Source organism: Carassius gibelio, chromosome A9, assembly GCF_023724105.1.
Source record: "Carassius gibelio isolate Cgi1373 ecotype wild population from Czech Republic chromosome A9, carGib1.2-hapl.c, whole genome shotgun sequence".
Taxonomy (NCBI): domain Eukaryota; kingdom Metazoa; phylum Chordata; class Actinopteri; order Cypriniformes; family Cyprinidae; genus Carassius; species Carassius gibelio.
Genome location: NC_068379.1, coordinates 13,918,522 through 13,943,963, shown reverse-complemented (window position 1 = coordinate 13,943,963; position 25,442 = coordinate 13,918,522). Strand labels below are relative to the sequence as shown.

Below are 25,442 nucleotides of genomic sequence, written 5' to 3'. Positions count from 1 at the left end.
CAAAGTTTTTCATTCCAGCATAAGATGTCAGTGTCGTTGTGATGTTGGGAGCTGTTTGAATGAGGGATTCTCAGTGGGGAAAAAAAGAAACAGATGAAAGACTTCGTTTTCCACGAAGACACAAGCAAACAGAGCGCAATCCAATTAAAGGAATATTTCACCCAAAAGTGAAAATTCTGTCATTATCTATTCAACCCAATGTTGATATAAATCAGTCTAACTTCCATTCATCAGTGTGAAACAAAAGAAGAAAATTAGAAGAATTACCAAACTTGCTTACAATGAAGGTGGAGGGAAACAATGACAGCTGTGATTTCACTTTGACTGAAAAGACTGGAAAAACAAGCCTGTGGTGAATGTGAAGAGTGGGGCAGGGCCGAGAGCCGTGCGAACAGAACAAGGCCAGTGGAGTAAATATGCGACAAATGTGCCACTCACTGGTCTCGAGTCCCTCGGAGGAGCTCCGGAAAGGATAGAAGGAGGAATGACCAGACCTGGACTTTATTTTTGTTTTGTTTGTATTTGTGCATGGCAGTTCCCGTGAGGGGCTGTCACGCTATTTTAAAATTTGTGTTTATTTTATCATTTAAATTTGTATCTCCTATACTAAATACTACTCTAAACCTAACCAATAGTGTTTACAAAAACAAACATAAGGGAAAACACATTTCGTCCCCTTGGAATTATAAGGTTCTATCTGCGTTCTGAGTAGTTTTGAGATATTGAGCTTTAAAGTTTTTGTGCTCCATAGACTTCTTTAGATAGAACCTTTTTGTTTATGCAATAAAAAATCCCAAAATGTACACAACTTAAAATAAAACATCACATAATGTAAATAAATTGTCACAGAATACGAATATGTGAATAACTCAATTTTGACAAAAATGTCAGATAGAACCTTATAATTCCAAGGGGACAATTTGTTGAAGCAACCACGCCATTTCAGCTTGCTTTGACACAAGTCAAATTTGAGTTTTTTATTGTAATGCGTGTTTCACAGGATTTCTACACAAGTGCTCCACATCACAAGTTCAGTGCTGTCCCAGGTGAGCTACAGAGCAAGTTTACTCTCTGAAAAGCAATACACACCTAGTTGGTTATGTGATCCAAATGTCAGAATGTAATACTTTACAAATCATGCACTATGGTCATAACATAGTATTATGTAAAGAACTGCAGGTAAAAAAAGTTATCATTTGTATGAAAATGAATAAAAGTTGTTGGTGTTTTACTGCAGTAGTGATCATTGCAGCTGCAAACTGCAATGAATTGCAATGAGGTTTGTCAAAATGTTGGTACAGTCAAGGGTTTTTTTTTTTTTTACAATAAGCCTAGTTTGAAAAAATAAAATAAAATAAAAACAACCTGAACATTCTGTGAAACAGTTCCTTTTGTGCTACATGGGATTAGAATAACACCTCAGACAGTAAACATTACGTAATAATTAAGCATGAGAAGGAAGAAAGCAGCATGATGGAACGTTAAAATGGCACTGAGGAATTTGTTACGCTAGCTCCTGATAAACACTGCATCACTTGGCTAGAGTGAGATAAAATCCCGAATGGAAGGATGGATGGATGGTGTGTAATGCTAACAGGAGGGAGAAACATCAAAGTAAAGCCATTACAAAGAGATCTATCGTATAAATCTCCATATCACAGGAATAGACATCACAGACAACTTGCTTACCGGTTTTCCACATATAGTTTCTGTCCTTCGGAAACTCTAAGTCTGATCTCACTTGCATTCCAATTAGAGACATAGAGAGCAGCAGGTAGTTCCCAACACGCCATGTCCAGCCTGTTACACCAGAGTCATCTTTTAGAATCATAGTCCAGCCCATTGACGTCTTGTCCACTTTTAATCCTGCAAAAAAATAAAAATAAATAAATAAATAAATACAATGGTGATTATGCTCTCTCTCACTTGTTATTGAGTGAATACAACAGCTAAGTGTGATAAACAACTCTAGGGAATTGTTACATTAATCACGGGCATACGTTTGACTAGTCATTAAATCCTCAAGGACATGAAATCGAGCACACGCACTATTCATGATCAATGAATAATCAGGATGCGGTAACTACCATGGTCAACACAGGCAGAGCCCTGGGTTTTTCAGCCCTGAAGTAATTGAGGGTATTAACACCTTTTTATTGCAACTCATTTAATTACGTCCACCGCTACTGTAATTCATATCACTGGGGTGAAGGATTAGTTCTGAAATTACTGACTCTCTAAGCATGTGTATAGGTGAGGGGGAATTTCAATGCATATCTGAAGAAACTTTTTGGCAAACATTTTGAGATAGCAGTTGTACGCTATTGTATTTGCACTATTCACGTTTTAAAACAGCTGATCTTGAACTATGAACATCCTTTACTGTATCTGTGCGCACACAAGCTTTGTTTTATGTCACGCACTGTCTGATGGAAATCTGCACCACCATTCAAATGGCAAATATGCAATGGACCGGATCCACATTATGCCTCTCACATGTAATAAACTTCTCCATTGACAACCGAAATGGGAAAGTAACTCATTTAAACTCATCGGCAGCACAAACCAAGGTTATTCATTTGCGCCAGTCCTGTGGCGAGAAATGGTGATCTCTATATTTTATAGCATCATTGTTCCATATACAGGACACAGCTCTGCATAGACCAGTGTATTACAGTATTATCTGAATTAAAAGTTTGATTGATTTTCCTCTTCTGGAGGTGGCATTCAATGCATTACCTGTGGACGATATGTTCGAGGTGGCTAGACAGAATTGGTGTATTGATGGATGAATTGCTATCAGACTAAAATATGTGTCTGGAATGTGGAATTATTCTGATGGAATTTCTCAAGGAAAGCCTGCAGCTCCCAATTGGTTTTTGGTTGATTTCATTTGGGAAAATTAGATTCATATTTCATTGCTTCAGCAGTGTTGCAGGGAAATCTGATTTGAGAGGAAATATGGTGAGAGGCCTTGATTGAGTGAAAAAAAAGATCTCTTATCCTTTAAATGCTCCCACAAGTAAATGTCTTTATAGAATTAGGTCTTTTCAAAATGGTATACACGGATACCTTTTTAAAGAGGCTAGCTGGTTGCTTGGGACACTGGAGCTTGGTCCATTCAATTTTTTATAGCATATTTCAGTTTAACTTTCTAAGTGAATAAATAAATGATGTTGAACTGTAGGTCAGCTCTCATTCAGAATCAAAATTCAACACCTGTCTCTCAAAACATGCCAAAAATTCCCTCAGAGGCCAAGTAGCACTTGTTTCAAAATAATGTCTGAACTTAATATTAATTAGATGAGTAGTACTTCAGCAAAGCACTGCAATACTGAATAACAGAATATGGAAGAAACATGCATGGATACATTCTGAATAGATTGTCAAATGACCAGTTATTGAAACCGATTAACAAAAATGTGAACTATGATCTTTAAATGAATACGTTTAGTGCTCACTTGTGGAAACATTTTGCATAATTATGTACACTACTGTTCAAAAGTTTGGGCTCTGTAAATGTTAACATTTTTGTGAAAGAAGTCTCTTAAAGTTAACAAAGGCTGCATTTACTTGATCGAATCACAGTAAAAGCAGTAAAATTGTAAAATGCTATTACAATAATAATAAAATAAATAAATAAATGAAGTTCAGCAGCCATTACTACAGTCTTCAATGTCATACGATCCTTCAGAAATCATTTAAATATGCTGATTTGGTGCTCAAGAAACATTCCTTATGCATAATTACTAATGATGTAAACCACTGTGCTGCTAAATATTTTTTGTGGAAACTGTGCTAAAAAAAAAGAAAAAAAAAAGAAAAAAAAAAAAAATTCCCAGTGACATGTCAGCCAAAGGGAGGATGTGAATACTGACACGCGTTCCTGCAATGTGCCTGTCACCTGCCGTACAAGCCACAGCCATCCTGGAAATCGAATCCGTCAAAGTCCTGTGCTGCTTTTTAGAATAACTAGGTCAAACAAAGCTTGTGGGCTCAGACTGGAACACAGTGTGCAGCCTTAAGAACCTGAGTGAGCTTCTGCGCTTCAGGATTCATCAGGATCCACTTCAGTCGAGATTTTCTCAAACAGCACACAAGTTGACTCTTTCAGACAGAGGAACTGACTCTCATTAAGATATTCTTTTATACTACAATGAAAACCATTATATTTAAATCTGCACGGGATTAAATTCCATAGGCTTTGGGTCAAAGGTCATGCAGATATTACCAAGTTACTACTATGCAAGAGTTCGGCTGAACTGGTTAAAAACACACTTTGTCAGAAGGCATAACATCTTTCCAGCTTGGGTGGATTACAAATTAGATTGGTGTGAAAAGTCACATGCTCAGATATATCTTCAAAGAAGCACATGGGAATTAACCTATGTATTAAGTATTTATGAGTAAGCAGTGAATTTCACATCATCAACATTTCATTCTTGCCATGTGATCTAGTGTTTTGTTTATATGCGGTATAATTTCTTTGTTTGACACCTCCTTTTTTAAGTCTATGCATAGTGGTTACTGGCCACTTTTTAGGCATAGTGGTTACTGACAATGTTCCATCTATCTCGTTACATTGCAACTGCACAGAAGAAATAATATTATTGACAGGACACATGCAAAAATAAGCTGGCAAGCCATTTGATCGAATCCTAGTCAATAATAAAAAAATTGAGTTGGTGTCACGTAGAACGGTGAATGCGGAAATCTAATATTTTATTGGTTGCGGACAAAATACCTCAACACAAGAGCTAACACAAATGCAATGATATGTGAAATAAGACAACATCATGTGTCAAAGAAGAGTGACTTGATTAAGTGGTGGAAATAGCAGTTGATGGGCACAGAACGGTAACAAAACTCTGAGACATTTACACTCACACAGGATTGTGGTTGTGTGCATATTCTACTGGAAAAGGATTTTTAGATAACTATAAGAATTTTACATAGAACTATATATAAAACTTATAAAACTATAATGAATATAGTGCTCATTTATGTTCATTGCCGATGGTATTCTATTCTATTCTATTCTATTCTATTCTATTCTATTCTATCAGTCTAAATGCTTATATTATATTATATTATATTATATTATATTATATTATATTATATTATATTATATTATATTATATTATATTATATTATATTATATTATATTATATTATACAGGTCCTTCTCAAAAAATTAGCATATTGTGATAAAGTTCATTATTTTCCATAATGTAATGATAAAAATTTAACTTTCATATATTTTAGATTCATTGCACACCAACTGAAATATTTCAGGTCTTTTATTGTTTTAATACTGATGATTTTGGCATACAGCTGATGAAAACCCAAAATTCCTATCTAAAAAAATTAGCATATTTCATCCCACCAATAAAAGAAAAGTGTTTTTAATACAAAAAAAAAAAAAGTCAACCTTAAAATAATTATGTTCAGTTATGCAGTCAATACTTGGTCGGGAATCCTTTTGCAGAAATGACTGCTTCAATGCGGCGTGGCATGGAGTCAATCAGCCTGTGGCACTGCTGAGGTGTTATGGAGGCCCAGGATGCTTCGATAGCGGCCTTAAGCTCATCCAGAGTGTTGGGTCTTGCGTCTCTCAACTTTCTCTTCACAATATCCCACAGATTCTCTATGGGGTTCAGGTCAGGAGAGTTGGCAGAACAATTGAGCACAGTAATACCATGGTCAGTAAACCATTTACCAGTGGTTTTGGCACTGTGAGCAGGTGCCAGGTCGTGCTGAAAAACGAAATCTTCATCTCCATAAAGCTTTTCAGCAGATGGAAGCATGAAGTGCTCCAAAATCTCCTGATAACTAGCTGCATTGATCCTGCCCTTGATAAAACACAGTGGACCAACACCAGCAGCTGACATGGCACCCCAGACCATCACTGACTGTGGGTACTTGACACTGGACTTCAGGCATTTTGGCATTTCCTTCTCCCCAGTCTTCCTCCAGACTCTGGCACCTTGATTCCCAAATGACATGCAAAATTTGATTTAATCCGAAAAAAGTACTTTGGACCACTGAGCAACAGTCCAGTGCTGCTTCTCTGTAGCCCCTTTCCTGCACACGCCTGTGCACGGTTGCTCTGGATGTTTCTACTCCAGACTCAGTCCACTGCCTCCGCAGGTCCCCCAAGGTCTGGAATCGGTCCTTCTCCACAATCTTCCTTAAGGGTCCAGTCACCTCTTCTCGTTGTGCAGCGTTTTTTGCCACACTTTTTCCTTCCCACAGACTTCCCACTGAGGTGCCTTGATACAGCACTCTGGGAACAGCCTATTCGTTCAGAAATTTCTTTCTGTGTCTTACCCTCTCGCTTGAGGGTGTCAATGATGGCCTTCTGGACAGCAGTCAGGTCGGCAGTCTTAAGCATGATTCCGGTTTTGAGTAATGAACCAGGCTGGGAGTTTTTAAAAGCCTCAGGAATCTTTTGCAGGTGTTTAGAGTTAATTAGTTGATTCAGATGATTAGGTTAATAGCTCGTTTAGAGAACCTTTTCATCATATGCTAATTTTTTGAGATAGGAATTTTGGGTTTTCATGAGCTGTATGTCATGATTCTGCCTTCATGTCCTGATTTTCCTCTAGTCTTGAGGCAGGATCATGACAGGCCCGTGTTTTGTGTACAAGCACATGGCCTTGTCTTTGGGCCATGTGCTTGTGTTGTCTCGTTTCCCTTGCCCAGCCCCCTTGTTATCTTAGTCTTGGTCATTATTGCTTTACCTGTGTCACCTGTTGTGTTATGATTAGTCTCCCTACTTATATCCCCTTGTGTTCACTGTCCTGGGCGGTTCATTGTTATTGTTACACTTTGCTACTTATTGTGACAGTTTGAAGATACGTTGTGAGTCTTGTGATTGTTTACTTGTAGTTAGAGTTCTTGTGTTAAGAGTCTTTTTGTTTATCATGTCTACCTAGTCTTGTTAGATTATCTGTCCTTGCCCTAGTCGTTGTTTTCCCCTTTTTGTTGATAATAAATCCTGTGTGTTGTGCATCCTGTCTGAGATTGAGTTCATCCCTTACCCCAACCCCCCCCCCCCCCCCCCCACGTGACACTGTATGCCAAAATCATCAGTATTAAAACAATAAAAGACCTGAAATATTTTAGTTTGGGTGCAATGAATCTTAATAATAAAAATATGTGAAATATAATAAAATATATGAAAGTTAAATTTTTAGCATTACATTATGGAAAATATTTTTTTTTAGAAGGACCTGTATAAACCTAGTACTAACTGACCTCAAAATGGGAATTCATGAACAATATCTGCTAAATATTTTCATATTATATAATATTTAATTATTAATAATAATTGAACTGTTCTGCATAATATGTTTTTAAAATAATTTTTAATAGAATTTCTTTAATAGAATGGCATCTGATATTAAGAAACATATGAGTCCCCTTCGGTGATTTCCTGTTTTAAGTTGCTTTCTGCATTTATACGTAAGTTTATACATTTATTTATTTCACATATTTACAGTAACATTTTAATATGATTACACATAATTATTTAAGGTTTTCTATTCAAGCTATTATTATTATTATTATTATTATTATTATTATTATTATTATTATTTTTATTTTTTTATATAACATCAGTTGTATCACAGTCACATTTTTGTCTTTGGTACATTTGGCTCATGTTTGAACAGAATAGTGACCACTGTGCCTGAAAAGCTTGAACACAGCAAGGAATACTGATCATCCCCAAATCTTCACATGGTAAAAGGGCATCTTAGCTGATCTGTCTGTAAACAGGTGGGCCTGCTAATTAATGTTTGATTACAACTCCCACAACAGACACTAAAGAACAGTCTGTAACAGGTCTAATGCAGCCTCAGCCGGACACGTTCAATTAGATCTCTCTCTACAGGACACCACTGGCTCTGACAGCAAAGGAAACAAAAGCTCCTAATCCTGTTTATGGTATCGCAGGCACCTTCCCCTTGCTTGAATTTCCATAAAGTAATGCGTCCAATTGGCTTGTATTTGACAAGCCAAGCAAACCTTTGAACACCAGCTGTCATTTCTGCCTGCTTTATTTGTCCATAAAATCACAGAAGCATACAACTTGATAATAAGTCTCTACCTGAACTGTATTAGCAAGCTGGCATCAAAAAATGAAGAAAAACTAAACAAAACAAAACAAAAAACAACCCAGTACCTTTTTTCCTAATTAAAATGTTTCTATAGGGGTTTATTGAGATCTCAGAACCAGCTGAATGCTACACAGTTTATCTTATTGGCCTCCAATTTCCTTTACAGAATAATGAACTCATGACTGACCACTGAAAATAGTTTTGGTAAATAATAATAATAATAATAATAATAATAATAATAATAATAATAATAAGGCTAGCTGTCATGCCAGCTTGAAGGCGCTTGGTTCTTCACCTAATTACGGTATATGTCCCAAACTAAAATGACACTATGACTGATCAGTGGATGGCACCAAAAAAAAAAAAAAAAAGCCAGGCTACCCTGCCAAACCCTGACTCTCTACATTGCACTACAGCACATGGGTAAGAAGCTATATTATACTGGTAAAACCCTCAGTTGTACTTGTAAAATGCTTTTTAAAATACTGATCATACTTTACACAATGAGAAACCTCTGCTGAGCCACATTGTCAGACAGCTCTTATAATTGAATGAATAGATTTCTCCTCTAAGTGACATGCAGTGAGCACGGGGACCAACAATGGCAGCTATTTCTCTTCATTAGTTCTAGCTGCACAGGGAAAGGAGGAAATGCAGCTTGGCAGAGACCTCTCACGTAACACTGTACTTCCACCTATTACAGACTCCAAGACGGTTTAGCCCAAACTAGGGAATTGGGCTAGCGGGCAATTAGAGCGAGGCAACGGTGCTATCTACCTGAAAAGGAAGGCTGGGACTCATCACTTTAGCTGTGGCAGTGAGGTGAACAGCTGGATGACTGAGGCCCGCTGATGCCGTTGGCAGCTGAATGCTCCTCAGAAGCTCTCTGTGACACAGGGACAGCAGATAAACACGGCCTTTCCGCCTCCCCCTGATGCATCATCCGCCAGCTAATCCTCAGTGGCTCCCCCTCGGGAAGATCAGAGCATGAGAGATGCGTCTGTCACACCATCACTGACCGTGAGAACAGATAACCCTATGGCGATTGCTGGATGAAGTATCCACTGCCAGGAATTCCTCCCAGGAAGTATCCTAAAGCCAGCAGGGCTGCAAAAGGGATGAGAGAAAGAGAGAGTTTTGGGTTGGACAAACAAAACTGAAACAGTTGAAAACCTGCCCCGAGACAATTAGCACATTCTTTATGGATGAGACCTGGAGTGGTCAGATGAAATGTGCTTTAGTTTCGCTGTGAAACCTTGTGAGCTGCCTTGCTGTCTCCCCCAAATATCATAAAAACTCATGAACAATCAATCAGGAACACTTTACAGCAGATACAACTCTCAGACATCACAGAAACAGCATTCAGCACAGGGGAATCAACTTCACTATTTCAGACCCTATAGCGTTAACATATAGCTAACACAAGTTGAATAGTCAAGCATGAAAATAAGCAACAGGTATAAAACAAACAATAGGGTAAATAATACATATATATATATATATATATATATATATATATATATATATATTAGTGCTGTCAAAATTAGAGCGTTAACGCATTCGATTAATTTGAAATATTTAACGCGTTAAAATAAAATAACGCAATTAACGCGGTTGCAGTTTTTTTTTTTTTCCAGTTGTGGCCTATGTGTGTTCAACGTGCAAAGAAATATGGATAAGACCAAGGAAGGACTTTTAGACGGAAAGTTTCAGTATAAAACTCTGCCGGATTACTCTTCAGTCTGCCACAAGAAACATTACTCTTCATTTAGTCTGCCACAAGAAACAGCAACATTAAAATCATGAACTCAAATGTCATTGTTTAAAAAAAAAAAAAAAAAAAAAATGACTGTAACAGTGCGTAAATCAGACCTTTCTGTAACGCTAACGTTAATAAGCTTAAACGAAATAATTGTGTAGCGGAGTATTTTTTGTACACAGTGCCGCGAACTGTCAATCACTCCTGTGCGCGTGCATCACTGTCCTCCTCGCAGCTGCAGCAACTTGCGCTCTCTCTCTTCATCAAGCTTTAAAACAAAAAGGGGACAAAAAGATCATATTGTCTTTGTGCATAGGCTATAGATTAATTAGATAAATAAATATCTAAATTTGTGCCTTGCCGTCTACGGTATTTTTTTAGAACTTAGAAAAAAGATGCTGCAGCCAATGAACAGCCAGCGGGGGCTGCAGGACGACTCAACCTCCGCAGACAGTTTTTAATGTTTATCAGACAATAAATACTCAAGATTTTGCTTAAGTATAACTCACAATGAGTTTCACACACCTTCTCCGGCCACGTTGAGTTGTTGACACTTAACAGCGGGAAAAGCGACACATGCGCTATTCACTTGTATAACTTAAGGGTGAATGGGTAATGTAGTTTCTGCCCTGGGTGGGATGAATTAGGAAGCTTGCATTGTGAAGGGCGCTCTGAAAATCGGCGGTGCAGGTAAAAGATTAAAACCTCTATTAAAACAGATGTCCAAATGAGCGTACCGGTACGCTACAAGCACGTTCTGGGCGCACGGAGAGGTGGCAGTAAGCTCAAGAGCTATATTTGGAAGTGGCGGTACTGAGTACCAGTGCGTACTGGCCCACTTAAAGCACTGGCAATGACTATACTTTGGAATTTTTTTTGCAGTCCACTTAGAATTCAACATGGAAATCATTTTTGTTTTTCATTGGCATTGATTGTTTTGAAATTCAAATGGTACTTACATGCCTGTGTTTTTATTTCTGTAATAAATATGGCTTTCAAGCCAACAGTTAATTTGGAGGATATTGATGGTTTATTGCAGGTATGTTGTTTACATGAGAAAATCTGTGTTACAAGTTAAACAAAAATTCCAATAAACAATCATATTTTGAATTTAAATATTTTGAATTTAAATTTAAATGTCTTGAGTTTACATTAATTATTTAAATTTTACATTTACATATCCAAAAAGTTTCAGTCTTTTAATTGCGATTAATCGCGATTAATCGCGATTAATCGCGATTAATTTTTAAAAATTGTGCGATTAATTAGTTAATTTTTTTTAATCGATTGACAGCACTAATATATATATATATATATATATATATATATATATATATATATATATATATATATATATATATATATATATATATATAAAACAGTATGTATGTGTATATGATACTCGTACATACTGTACTTAACAATTTAGACTGGGTAATTAAAGATACTGTACACTACCGTTCAGATGTTTGAGGTTAGTAATATATATTTTCCTAAAATAGGTAAGGGTACATTATAATGATTAAAAGTGATAGTAAAGAAAGCACTTTCTATTTACCATAGTATACATAAAAAAGAGGTTCTTCAGCACTTCTTTGGGGTGGTTGAGGTGCGATACAGTATACTGTAGCGCCACTGCCATACAGAGAACCGTTAAGACCCTGTATGTAACTCTCTCTTAGTCAATTAGTTAAGTTGGGGAAAGTATAAAAAAATGTAAAAAAAAATAATTAAATATGGTGTATTTCCTGGAGGAAATGTGGTTCTTAACCTTTTTGCCCCCAAGGCCCCCCATAATGAAATATTCTGAGGCCCCCACACAAGACTTTTTGACCTCAGAAAAGCATAAAAGTGATTTGAAACAGCTTTTGCCATTGTAGTAAATTCCCATTCATATCAAACATATGGGAGTGGATTGACATAATAAAATCTATGGAGGAGAATGGAGTGGTGGCGGGATACAACAAGATAGTTCGGATGCTGAGAGCTGTCAGTTGCAGTTTAAATTATGCAAAGAGGAATACAACTGGAGGATGAGAGAAAGCTAAGACATATTGATTGGCTGTAGTCTTTAAATGAAAGTAAACTGATCAGAGGCTTGACAATAGAAGGTGTTTGTGAAGTCAGTTATATACAAAAATTCTGTCACAAACAAACAAACAAAAAAGGATATATTCATATGTAAACTGCTTTGTTCTATTTATGTAGTCAAATGATTAGGTTACGTCTTAATGTTTTGTGGCTGCCTAGGCCTTCTTGTTGAGCACCATTTTTGTTGAAGGAATAAAGTGCTATATTGCATCTCTAATGGTTCTACATAGCACCGTCTGACAAAGGAGCTGTTTAGCACTTAAAGTGATTGCCCTATGATTACAATCCACTTTTAGTGCTATTTAGCACCACTTTTGTTTAGTGTATTAGAATAATATCACAGTTTCCACAAAAATATCAAGCAGCACAACTGTTTTTAGCATTATATGTAATAATAATAATAATAACAATAATAATAATAATATTTTTTTTCTTGAGCATCAGATCAGCATTTTAAAATGATTTCTAAAGGATCATGTGACACCAAGACTGGAGTAATAATGCTGAAAATTTAGCTTTGCCATTACAGAAATAAATTACATTTTTAAAAATAGATTAAAATAGTTGTAATATCTGACAATTTTACAGTGTATTTTTGACAAAATTAATGCAGGCCTCGGTTATCACGAGTCGCTAATAAATAAATAAATAAATAAATAATAATAATAATAATAATAATAATAATAATAATAATTATTATTATTATTATAATTATTATTATTATTACTATATATATTATCATACCCAAACTTTTGGTTAAATGGTATTATATATTCAATGAAAACAAGTCTTATTTACACAATTTTCCCTAATTTCAAGGAAATGTAAATATTTTTTACTCAAAAAGACAAACGTTTTCTATAGTACTGCACAAGAACATCAAGTCTAACTGAGGAAAAGTCTTATGTTTTTCGGAGTATATTAGCTCTGACCAACTTCTTATGATATCATATGGGTTTTTAGATGCTAAGGGTCTATAGACGATAACATCTTATATCATTGTCTCATTTCACAAGTTTCAGTCAGCACGTTGGGAATACTGTGGCACTTTACTGGCTGTCATCCACCATCAGAGACACTAAAAACAGTAAAGAGACAGAGTTCTGCTGCTTCTGTTCCCTTCTCATGGTTGACATTCAACGAGTACCTGTCAACACTGCATGGACTGGCTAGCTCATCCTGCTGATTCTTTCATTCTATTAACAGCCCCTGCCCTCCTTCCATCTCCCTTCTCTCTAACCCAGTGCCATATATTGACTTCTAATGCTACGCTCTACCTCCCTCCACCAACTCTGACCTCTGTCTTATTTCCCAGGGCCTTTAAGTGCCCACCATTGTGTCCAAAATGGCATTTCCAAACTTCAAACGTGTTAAAAATAAATAAAGAAGTAAAGTCTTGATTGATTGATTGATTCTTATGATTTCAGTCACACTCCAGTGGGGAGGATAAAGTGATTGGGATAGGAATATTGCTTCCCATAAAACTCTCAAAGGAGAGTGGCAGGTTCAACTTTCTGTTGACTACATCTTGGATTATTAATATGCTGACAAATGTATTTTCAACAAGCTCTCCAATCCTCAATTTTATCTTTTATTTGGGATAAGAATGTTCTGGTAGGTTTTTTTCTTTTCTTTTTTTTTTCAATGGTAATATCTTGGCTGTTCCCTTCATTTTGCAGGTACCATCATTTCTAATTTTACTCCATGCCATTATTAAATGCAAACATATGAGATGTATTATATGCAACAAAAAAATAGAATGACTGATTTGATGATGAAAGTGGTTGTCATGAAACAAAGTTCCTCTGTTGGATAAGGAGGAGTAGTAGCAAGAGTTTAGGGCTGGTAACTGGAATGATGCTGGTTCAGTCCCTGCAAGCATCAAGGAATTAACCACTGTTCCTCTGATGGGTCATTCTAAGCAGACTGTTCATATCATAAGTGTAAAGTAACTGTGGAGAGAACTCTGCAATCTTAAAAAAAAAAAAATTTTTTACAATATTCAAGCACAAGCACAGTTGTGCAGAGGAGAATGGGGGTTTCAAAATCCTTTCCTAATGGAGCTGAATGCCAGCTTTGGGTGGGAGATTGTGAGATTAACAGTGGATCTGAGCAAGAGTGTCAAAAAGTTGCAAAATGTTGAACTTTACAGAAATGTGAAGCAAAAAAAATGCAGACTAACAGCCTATAATTTCAAGTATTTAACCTTTGCTGCCAATACTGCTTTAGTAACTGGTGGATTTAGTGCTAAAATGTCATTTTAAGATATTACAGTGTCCTTAATTCAGAAGATTTAAAACTGATTACTGCTTTATTATGGATATGCTGTGGCAATAAATATATTCACGCTAAATGAAAAGGTTGGGGTTTGAGATGAGATGAAATGCACATTAAATTGATCAAATGTGACAGTAAAGACTTTTACATTGTTACAAAATTATGTTTCAAATAAATGCTGTCCTTCTGAACTTATAGAACAACTTTAAAATTGAGTTTTAAGTTTCAAGTCAAGTTTTTTTTATTTATTTATATAGCACGTTTAAAAACAGCAAGCACAGCTGACCTAAGTGCTGAAAAAACAAAGACATAGAACACATGGCAACCCACAGATTTATATAATAAACTCACAATAAATTAAAAGCCAAAGAAAAGAAATAGGTTTTAAGAGCTAATATAGGCTGAAAGGCTGTTGCACAGCTAAGGGCCGGCAACTGCAAAGGCTCTATCACCCCTATGCTTTAACCGTGATCTGCAGACAGAGAGAAGTCTTTGATCACCAGACCTCAGATTTCATGTAGGATTGTATGGATAAAGTTGATAAGATCGATAGCTCGGTGACAGATTATTTATAGATTAAAAAACATATAGAACAATTTTGAACTCAATTCTAAGATGCACAGGTAACCAATGCAACAATTTCAAAATTGGAGTAACGTGATAAAAGTCACGTTGTCCTTTGAGGAATTTAGCAGCAATGTTTTGTACTAATTGGAGACGAGCGATAGAGTATTTTGAAATGCCAAGATAAAGAGAGTTGCAGTAGTCCAAGCGAGATGTAATGAGCGCATGGATAGCAATCTCTAAAGTTTTCACAAAGATAAAGTATTTGATTTTGGATAAAAGGCGTGGCTGAAAAAAAAAAAAATACAGGAACTTATAACTGAATTTCATTTCTTTATCAAATTTGAGAAAATCTGATCCCAGAAATCACCTAGGTTCTTAATACAGAAAGAATTAAAAGGAGCAAGATAGTCCAGGTTGATAATTCTGCTCCCTTAATTTTCACTAGGGCCAAGAGTATAACCTTAGTTTTTGATTCATTCAGAAATAAATAAATAAATTATAATAATAATAATTGATAGAACCATGTTTTAACTTCATCCATGTATGCAAAAAGAGATTCCAGAGCAGCATGTTTATTTATTTTCAAAGGTAGATACATTTGGGTATCATCTGCATAGCAGTGAAATGATACACCACGCTTTCTGAAAATAGAGCCCAAAGGAAGTGAATACAAAGAAAAAAGAATGAGTGCAAGAATAGAACCCTGCGGCACTCCACAGGAAAGTTTAGCAGGCAACGAAGAAAAATCACCTAATCTGACAGAGAAACTTCTATTTGTTAAATATAATTTGAACCGGCTAAGAACAGTTCCCAGGATGCCCACAAAATATTCTAGTCAAGATAAAATAATTTTATGATCAACAGTATCAAAAGCCGAGGTTAAGTCTAATAGAATTAGGATAACAGAGTCACCAGAGTCAGTCGCCAGTAATTAAGCAGACTCTGTGCTGTACAGAGGTTTAAAACCATACTGGAAAGTTTCAAAAATATGGTTTGAACTAAGGAAAGGCTGTAGCTGAATAAACACAGTTTTATCCAGTGCTTTAGTAATAAACGGAAGATTTGAGATAAGTCAAAAATTATTAAAATTACTAGAATCAAGAGAACATTGAAATAAGAAATGTTTCCTGAGTAAAAATTTAGCATGTGAAACTGAAGAATGATGTCAAAGCTAACTTTCAGCAGCCATTACTTCACAGGAATACACATTTTTATGCAGTATAATATATATATATATATATATATATATATATATATATATATATATATATATATAGTAGATCCAAAAAAAACTCTAAAACATATCTATAATCTATAATATTTGGACAAATTAATATTTATTTTTCCCTTCCACAGCCCTTCAATAATACAAACAAATCCCTCTCAGTGAGACTCACCATTCAGTCGTGTTAATCTATCCTTGTAAATCTCTCAGATAATTCAAATCTCCTGCGCCCATGTGTAAAGATCAATTAAATGGCCAGCAGTCATTGGAGAAGGCCATGACACTTTATCATGAGTTTGCTGTGAAGTCTGCACAGGAGAAGAGAGGAAGAGAGAAGAGTAGTGGAGGGGTCAGGGTTGTGAACTCAATCAACTCGCTCGTTATTGTGAGACCCTCAAAACCAGGGGCCACTGTCATCCTGTCGCCATAACTGGCTCTGCTGCAGGTGCTTAGACATGGATGGTTAAACAAGTGCAGGTACAACAGGTCACGTTGCACATTGATGGTCTAGGGAACATGGAGGGAATTCATATGAGGACAGTACTACAGGCCTGCACCTAAGCTCAGACAGGATACCCACTTCTGAGGCATTGGGAAATTATGACGTTTATTGTTCATCATCTATTAATCCTACAACCAGGTTTCTGGACACCACTAATGGCACCCATAATAGTAGACCTAAATAACCCCATCAAACCCCAGCATGTTACAAATGTAATCTTAATAAGCTTTCATTCTCCCTCTTTAGTTGTACTTGCAAACCAAGTAAAGAATTACAAATTAAGTCATTTAAAACATTTTAAAACTTGTAATTTAAAACAATTTCAATACATTTGAGTACATTAAAGATCTGATTTTATGATAAGAACAACACAAATAAGAGTGTAATAATGTAATAATAGATAAAAAAAAAGATAGTAAAAAAAAAAACATGAAGGATCACATACTGTACATCCTGATGATGAACAGTTAAATAATCAGAGTAGTTAACAGTTATTTCAGCTATTAGTAAACACATTTTGAAGATGTTCATTCTCAAACAGCTGTGGGTTAAATGGGTCACCATACTTGGCTGAATGTCATGTCACTTTCACTTTTTTTTCACTTTCACTATAAAATAATACTCCTGTCCAACACTGTGTTTGTAGCGGAGAGCACATTCCACAACATGGAGATCAAAATCAATTTACACTCAAGCAAATCTTTCCTTAAAATTAACCTAAATATCAATATGACAGGAACAATTATTATATTCTTATTCCTTCACATCAGTGGATTTGTGGTTTAGCATTTAGCGGGAGTTTAGCGTGTGTTTAGCAAGTGTTGCTATCCTGGTATCAATGGAAGCATGATGCTAAAGTTGTCTGAAATGTAAATCTGACACAAGCTGCGAAAATTGATGGATACAATTAGCTTGTCTTCTAGCATATGCTCTGCTCCGAGAATTTAAATTGGAGTGATTAATTGTGAAGCAAATGTGTGCAGACAGGAAAGCTTTAAAGAGACAAAGCAGGAGTAGAGAGATTAAACACAGACAAACTTGAAGCTTTACTGCATGAAATCAGTTTCACCCAAATATGATAAGGAGATTAATTTTAAGACAGTTTAACCAAATAACCTGCAATTTCAATCAATTTGATAAAAACTCTTTGTGAACTAGCTACCACTAACAATTACATGCAAGGGTATAAACAAGTAGCCCCTGGACTGCAATTATGTTCAACAGACCGGCGAAGATGGAAAGCTTAATCATTTACTCTAACTAGGCTACTCAAATAAGAGTCAAAGATGACATTTAAGTGCCACAGTCTGTCTGAAATTGGCCAATGTTTTAAATTCAATCGATATTTCTATTCTGAAGAATAGAAATATTAAAAGAACCAAAAACTTTAACTACTTCAGTCTGTGTGCACTGAATTGATTTAATACACACGTTTCACAATTTGAGTTGAATTACTGAAATGAACTTTTCTACAACATTCCAATTTATTGAGATGCAGCTATAATTGAAGGTCTTCCCTGTGTCTCTGTCCTTCTGTATTTTTTCACCCCTGACTAAACTCCTTTCTTTTAGCAGAAGATTGTACAATTTTGTCTGAGGATAAAGAGGGACAATGGCTTTAATGATTTCAGACAGCATGTTCCCAGTGCTTAAGAAACCAGCTGGAATTCAGTACTGAAGTGATAGAGCCACAATAAACCACTTTGCCTTTCAATTAAATTTTCAATGAGATCTATAGGTCGATCTTTATCTCGATCAGCTTAAAGAAGCATTCCCGAATCTGTGTGCTTATCTCAGAATGCCGTTTGGGTTGAAGCAGGCCTGCTAATCCCAATAAATGCATTCACTCATTTCAATGGACAGAGAATAGCTGGTGCAAGCCATTGATTACACATTGTCTGTTTTCCACGTTGTCTGCATATAGCTGTGCAATTTCCTATAGAGGGTTGAAAAATCACAAATGAGATCTCTTTAATACCATATCTTTCTCCTAGACAATAGTGAGATTACATTGAGGGTAAACAGAGACTGTTGGTCTCTTTGTTTCCCAAAGTTTAAAAATGTTTTGTTACTCCTACCGATTTGTTCATGTATTGGGCCGATCTGGTTCTTGAGTTCAACTCACTGACTCAACTCACTGCAGCCATTAACAGTTCACTGGAAGGACACACCATTTAAATTTAATCCGTTTCTTACACAAACCAAGCAATGCCCTGATAGCACAAGAAAGTCACAGTTTTAACATTTTAGGGGAATCAATCTTGAATCGCTTACTTATAGTTGTATCTGCATATTAGGGGTAGAAAAATGTATCTTTCATACTACACCCCAAAAGATGCTAGTGTCTCCAGTATAGTATTAGACAAGACCGTAGCACTACAACAAACTGTGCTCTACATATTTAGCAAGATCTAATATCATCTAGGATCTCATACAATTATCAAGACTCCTGAGCTACACTGTACACACATCAAAGAACATTCATTTTAAATCTTTATAATCCTGTTTTGTTTTTGTTTTTTTCACACATACAACCTGTTCCATATATATGTAACAGCATTTTACACGTGTGAACATAACTCATTTTAGATAAAAATAATCTGTCAATTTACAAGGAATAGTTTAACCAAAAATGACTAGTATTTTTAAATTATATATATATATTGTCACGGGAGGAGCACAAGACAGACACAGTGGGCGTGGCGTCAGGCCTCGGAGAGGCTTTTATTAACAGAAATCATAAAACACAGGGAATAAAAGTGGCCAAAAGGGGAAAGTGTCCAAAATAACAGGGAATCTGGTGTCCTCGTTGTGCTGCGGGGTTCGTGTGGGTCGGGCAGTGTTCATGGAGGAAGGGTCCAGGCAAGGGGCGGAGTCCGGCGGCCGCACGCGCTCCCCTCCTTGGTCCGGGGCGCGAGGGGCGGCGGCTTCTCCTAGCGGCCGCGTCTCTCTCGTTGGCCGCGGCGCTGGTAGGGGATGGACGGCCCGGCATCCTGGCCCGTCGGCCGTGTATACGGGTGCGGTTCCCATCCGGATCGCGGGTCCGGCAGCTCACGTCTTGGTGGCGCGGGAGTCCCTCAACGCACCCTTCCTGGACCCACGAGGACACCAGTGTGCATGCACGGGGAAGAGACCGGTCTCTTCCCCGTGCATGCACACTGGTGTCCTCGTGGGTCCAGGAAGGGTGCGTTGAGGGAGATGCGGCCGCTAGAGGAAGCCGCCGCCCCTCGCGCCCCGGACCAAGGAGGGGAGCGCGTGCGGCCGCCGGACTCCGCCCCTTACCTGGACCCTTCCTCCATGAACACTGCCTGACCCACACGAACCCCGCAGCACGACGAGGACACCAGATTCCCTGTTATTTTGGACACTTTCCCCCTTTGGCCACTTTTATTCCCTTTGTTTTATGATTTCTGTTAATAAAAAGCCTCTCCGAGGCCTGACGCCACGCCCACTGTGTCTGTCTTGTGCTCCTCCCGTGACAATATATATATATATATATATATATATATATATATATATATATATATATATATATATATATATATATATATATATATATTAGTTTTTCATCTAATATGAATATTATTTCAGCTTAATTTCAGTTAACAAATATGTTTGTTAATAATTTTAGTTTAACAATAACACTGATTTTTGTTGTTTACTAGTTTCAAAACTATACAACTTTCCTTTGTGGCACACAAAACAATTTAAATCTGCTTTTATTCCTCATAATAATAATAACCATCTAAAACACAGTTGCTGCTTGAATAAATCATAACTGAGGACTCCATTAAATCTGCCAAACTATGAAACAGAAACTCCAGGGCATTAAATATCCCTCTGGGATCACAATACAACCCTTCCACCTCATTTGATATTCTCCTCGTTCTATTAACACTTCTATGAAGGATTCTCAGTGTGATGACAAGAAGTAGCCAAGTGTAACAACTACTGATAAGGGTGTTGAATACGTCAGCTATGAAGTTAACGTGATGTGTGGTCTTCATTAGCTGCCATTAAAAGCTTTAAACTGTGAAAGTCAAAAACAGATCGAAATAATGAGTGTCTGGGAGCAGGTGCAGGGAAAGAGAAGTGTGATGTCTTTTAAAGAACTAGTTTAAATAAAAAAGAGAGGTATGACGTGTGAGAACAAACACATGGAGCCCCCTCAGGTGAAGGGACAGTTATCCTGTCAGCACATAAAAAAAAAAATAATAATAATAATTGTCAGCACTCATTTTAATTGGCCGCTTTTGAGGGGGCTGGTTTTATCAGGGAAGAAGAAAGCACCTGCCTTCAAATGCCAGTGAAGGTTGTGTGCATGCGAGGGAGAGCAGAGAACATCTAGACAGGAAGCAGAAACCAAAAATAAATGATCCGTTGACTCGGAATGCTGATATCTGGTGAGAGGAAGGTAGAGAGGAAAAGAGAGAGTCGGTGTGTGACAAGAGAGACAGAGTGTGCGAAAGAGAATTTAAATTTGTGTTTGTGTGAAACCCCTCTTAAAAAAGTGAAAGAAAAAAAATCACAGGTTTGAGTTAACAGCAGAGAGAAAGAAGTGAAAATTGTAATTAAGCCCTCCTCACTGTTGTTCCACCTAACTGCCTTGCCTTGTTAAGCAATTTATAATTACCACAGCGCAGGCAAAAACATTCACCCCACCCTCTTTGTTTTACAGAAGACTACAAGCTGATGGCTGTCCATCGTGTGTCCAGGGGGAGAGCAGGATTATTCTTAAGCGGGTCTGTTTCATATGGCTGCCTGATAACACTGGGCCCCCTGGCTGAACAGACACCTGGTTGCAAAAAATCCCAGCAGCCCTTTCCTCCAGAGCAGACCACTAATTAGGCGCTATAGAGAGCGAGAAAGAGAGAGGGAGTGATATAGCCAGTAAGAATTGAGTCCCAAATAAGGCCACAGCTGAGCTCAAACCTGTTAAGAGTCAATTATGTCAGGAACGAGTTCTAGGAGAGGTGAGCCATGAGTGAAATTAAAGCCTGGCTCTTGAGGTGACAGACGGCCTGTCTGTGTGAAGGGATAATCTTATATACACCTGAAAAATCATCAAAATAAGGCCTGGCAAATTAGCCACTAAGAGGTGAACAGTTGCCTCACATTAGATTGTGGTATTTATTGCATCTTATTCAGATACTACATAACCAGTCGCTGTGTACATGGCTCTGTTTACACCTGGCATGCAATGAAATTCACTTTTATCAGAACAATTTACTACACCCTTTTAGTTTTTTAGTTTTTTTTTTTTAATTTCCCACATATGCACACACATGTGCAGGTCTATGTATAAGTGGCTTTCTGCCCACTTATATGTTTGCCTCATAACAAACTGGCCCATGCAAATCTCGCTCAGACTGCACAAACGTGCTCAAATTTGCGTGTTTGCACCATTAATAATTTGCATAATTCTTTTGGGCCTTAAAACAACACAGACACTGGCTGTGAATAAATTATGCTATCAGCAGCCGCAACGTATTCTCAGTTAAATCCCGTTAAATGTTCTTAGAATGAGGGCACAGTGGAATATTTGCTTTCTGAGCACATTTTAAAGTATGAAATTAAACTGTCAAAATGAAGTTCTCATTTAGTTTTTATAGACTAAATGTGACAATTAAAGCCTAAAGGATCTGTGTCCAACAAACTTCACTCGGATTCAGCTAATAAACAGCTTTTAGTGTACTGAGTTTAAACTGTCCAAGACTCAATTGCAAATTTCTTACATACTGAGGCATTTCTGAGGTCATTTCTTTTTCTGGAAAGATAGTGTATTTTGTTGTTGTTGTTGTTGTTGTTGTTGTTGTTTTTTAATGCCATCATTGGCTTCAAAATATTAGTTAAGTGTGCATTACAATTTAAATATGGGTTATTTAGTAATATACGATATTAACACAAATTCAGTTTTATTTCTCATTTTATTCATAAGTTCTATAATATAATAAACTTGTAAAAAAACTAAAATAAAAATAATTGTTATTATGATAATACATAATACAACAAAATGATTGTAGTTGACATCTCTGTCACTTCTGAAATGATGGCTATGCATCTGGTGTGACAAAATGTTAGAATGTTAGCTTATACATAATACTTTTAAAGCTCTGTTTTAAAATCTTGGCTAACATACATTTTTACGTATGCCATGTTATGCTAAACTAGCATCTAACAATGGACAAAAGGTTTTTTTTTTTTTTTTTTTTTTTTTTTTCTAACCTATGGTTCCCTAACCATAAAGGCTGCTGTGTAATTTTCTCCTACATTTAAATAATTTAGGGGAAGAATTCAAATAATACTGTGAATGCACTTAAAGAATGCAGAATCGAATCGTTATAATCGAATCAAATCTAATTGTGAATTGAATCATTCTAAATTTGCAAAATCGTTCTTGAATCGGATTGAATACTTATGAATTGTGAATCTAAGCTCTTCCTACCCAAATATTCACACTCATATATATACAATAAAAGAAAAGGCTCTTAGATCCTGATATCTAAACAATAGTTTGTCTCTACATGAAACAAAAATAAGTTTTAAATGTATAGTTTCAAAATCATCAGAGTATCATTTTCATATTCAGAGTATCTTTTCAAAAGCACAATTTAAAGTATATTTTGAAGCTGAATGTTTAGCATGCAACTTTTGATGAATTACATTTATAAAGAAATATTTTTTTCTCGCTGGAACACTGAATGTTTTTTATTTTGTGTTAATATGTCAAAATTAAATCTTCATTTTCATTCTATTTATAATCAGTATGTTAAGAGGAGCATGTGTGACCTTTACACTATGGCATTATGGGACTGAGCTGATTACACAGTTTGAGAATATCATCATATGCTGAGTACATTTTCCCTCTGTTCTGGAATAAAACTTTGATATGCATTTTTAATCGTTTTAGTTAACTTTTATATGATGTGAGATGGCTTTTCTGGACCAAATAAGACAAAAATAACGGTTTTCAAATGAAAATGAAAGTATTGAGAAAAAGAAATGTTATTTTTGCAAACAAAAACAAAGAAACAAAAGAAAGTGAAGTATTGTGAGAAAATAAGTTTTGAAAAACAAAAATAAAGAATTGTGAAATATAAAAGAAACTAATTAAATTACAATACATATTTTCCATGGCCATATCTACTAATTTATTTGCAACACTGGTTTTATTTTGCGTTTCGGTTAAGTTTGAGCTTGTGATGTTGTTTGTCATTGAGCAATCTTCTTGAAATATTTAATTTTTCAAATATTTTCAAAACTTTATTTTCTTTTGCAAAACTGCAACACTTTTGTTTTAACTCCATATCTCTAGTTCTGTCTTGCTTCTCAGTTATTTTGGGCAAAATTGTAATTTTAAATGCAAACTGCCCAATTAGCAGCTATAAAAGTGGCAATGCCTGGCTGCTGTGCGGGAAGTTAGCTATAAGAGTGGTCCGTAGGGGCAGCAGGTGAGAATCCAGCACCTCGAGAGAGTTCACAGCAGCTGGCATACTGCCTGTGTCTGGAGACATACTGTTTCTTAATGGATGACTTCACCCATTGATCTGACTTCTTTATTAGTGAATGGGGGATTAACCCTTTATCCACATTTCCTAATCCTTTTTGGAGAGTTTTTCACGACAGGATAAATTGAGGATAGAGTACACAACCAAAATGTAATTTATTTATCTAACATTATGGATTTTTCACAGCCCTATTCAACAGCCACAAAACCAAATAGCTAAATCTAAATAAGGAGTTTAGTCTAAAAAAACAAAAACAAAAAAACAAAAACAACTCTTTTGTTTCCTTGTGGACTTGCATTGATTGCTTCAGGTCAAAAGGTCATTTTGTTTTAGTTATTAGCCGCATTTCCACTGTGGGGCCAGTGCGAGCCAGGGCTTAAAACGGGCCGGGCCGGGCTCATTGCCCCGGGCCAGTAGCACCGAGGCCAGAATAGTGCAGGGTTTCCACAGTCACGGCCTGAAGCACCGCTGCGCGTCACTAAAACACGCCCTGTACACGCCTCTCATGAACAACGTCACGCAACCTCATCATTTCACCAACAAAGAGAAGTTATCAGAAAACTAATGTAATTAGCGCGATCACAAAACGAACATGATAAAGTGGCCATTTGTTTGCATGCTTTGTTAAATATTCAAATTCAAAAGCATCGATGTTTTGCTATAGAATAAGTGATACATTGATCATAATGAATTAATTTATCAGGACTCAAAATCAGACAGAAATACATTTATTTGTATTTGATTTATTTATTTTTAAACGCTTATAAAAATAGCCTGCTTATTCAGTCAAGTCCGTTTCTGTTTATTTGTAGCCACAGTAGCCTATACCTCACATTTAGAATGAATGATAATCTCTCTATTTTTATAAAACTCCCGAACAACAACAACAACAACAAAAAACAAAACAAAAACATTATTATATTTTTATGATAGGCAACGTGGAGCTAAACTCTCGAAACGGGACTTATGACAGATAATATAAGTTAGTAAATGAATACACGATTGTGATAGAGAAAAAGAAGCTGACGTCTGATTTCTTCAAGCGATCATACTGTGGTTATGCTATAAATATTTCTGCCTTGAATGATTATAATCCACATCGGATCAAATTATTTCAAACACACCCTGCTGACTGAAAGTGAGTTTTGAGCTCAACTTATTAAAAAAGGTTTTTAATGCTGGTGTTATAGCTGCTTTTTGTTATGATCCGCAGCGCTGACTCTCTATTTTTATAAAAGCCCCCAGCAAAAATCATTATTTTATTTTGATGACATATTTTACGCGGAGTTAAACTCTTGAGACTTATGACAGATATGTTACTGAAGAAGCTGATGTCTGATTTCTCCAAGTGGTTGCATTTACCATGTTTACTATGGTAATGTTAATGTTTA

General features: G+C 36.4%; 1 protein-coding gene across 1 annotated transcript in view; it reads right to left on the bottom strand.

Annotated features, from left to right (window-relative positions):
• The window catches only part of LOC128019346 (thrombospondin type-1 domain-containing protein 7B), a 180,215-nt gene that overhangs the window by 133,467 nt on the left and 21,306 nt on the right, over nt 1-25,442 (bottom strand). The window contains exons 2-3 of the mRNA XM_052605326.1: nt 8,900-9,229; nt 1,690-1,866 (exon numbers count right to left, since the gene is read on the bottom strand). Of these exons, the coding sequence (XP_052461286.1) occupies nt 1,690-1,843 (154 nt within the window). The 5' untranslated portion in view covers nt 1,844-1,866; nt 8,900-9,229. The remainder of the gene's footprint in view (nt 1-1,689; nt 1,867-8,899; nt 9,230-25,442) is intronic.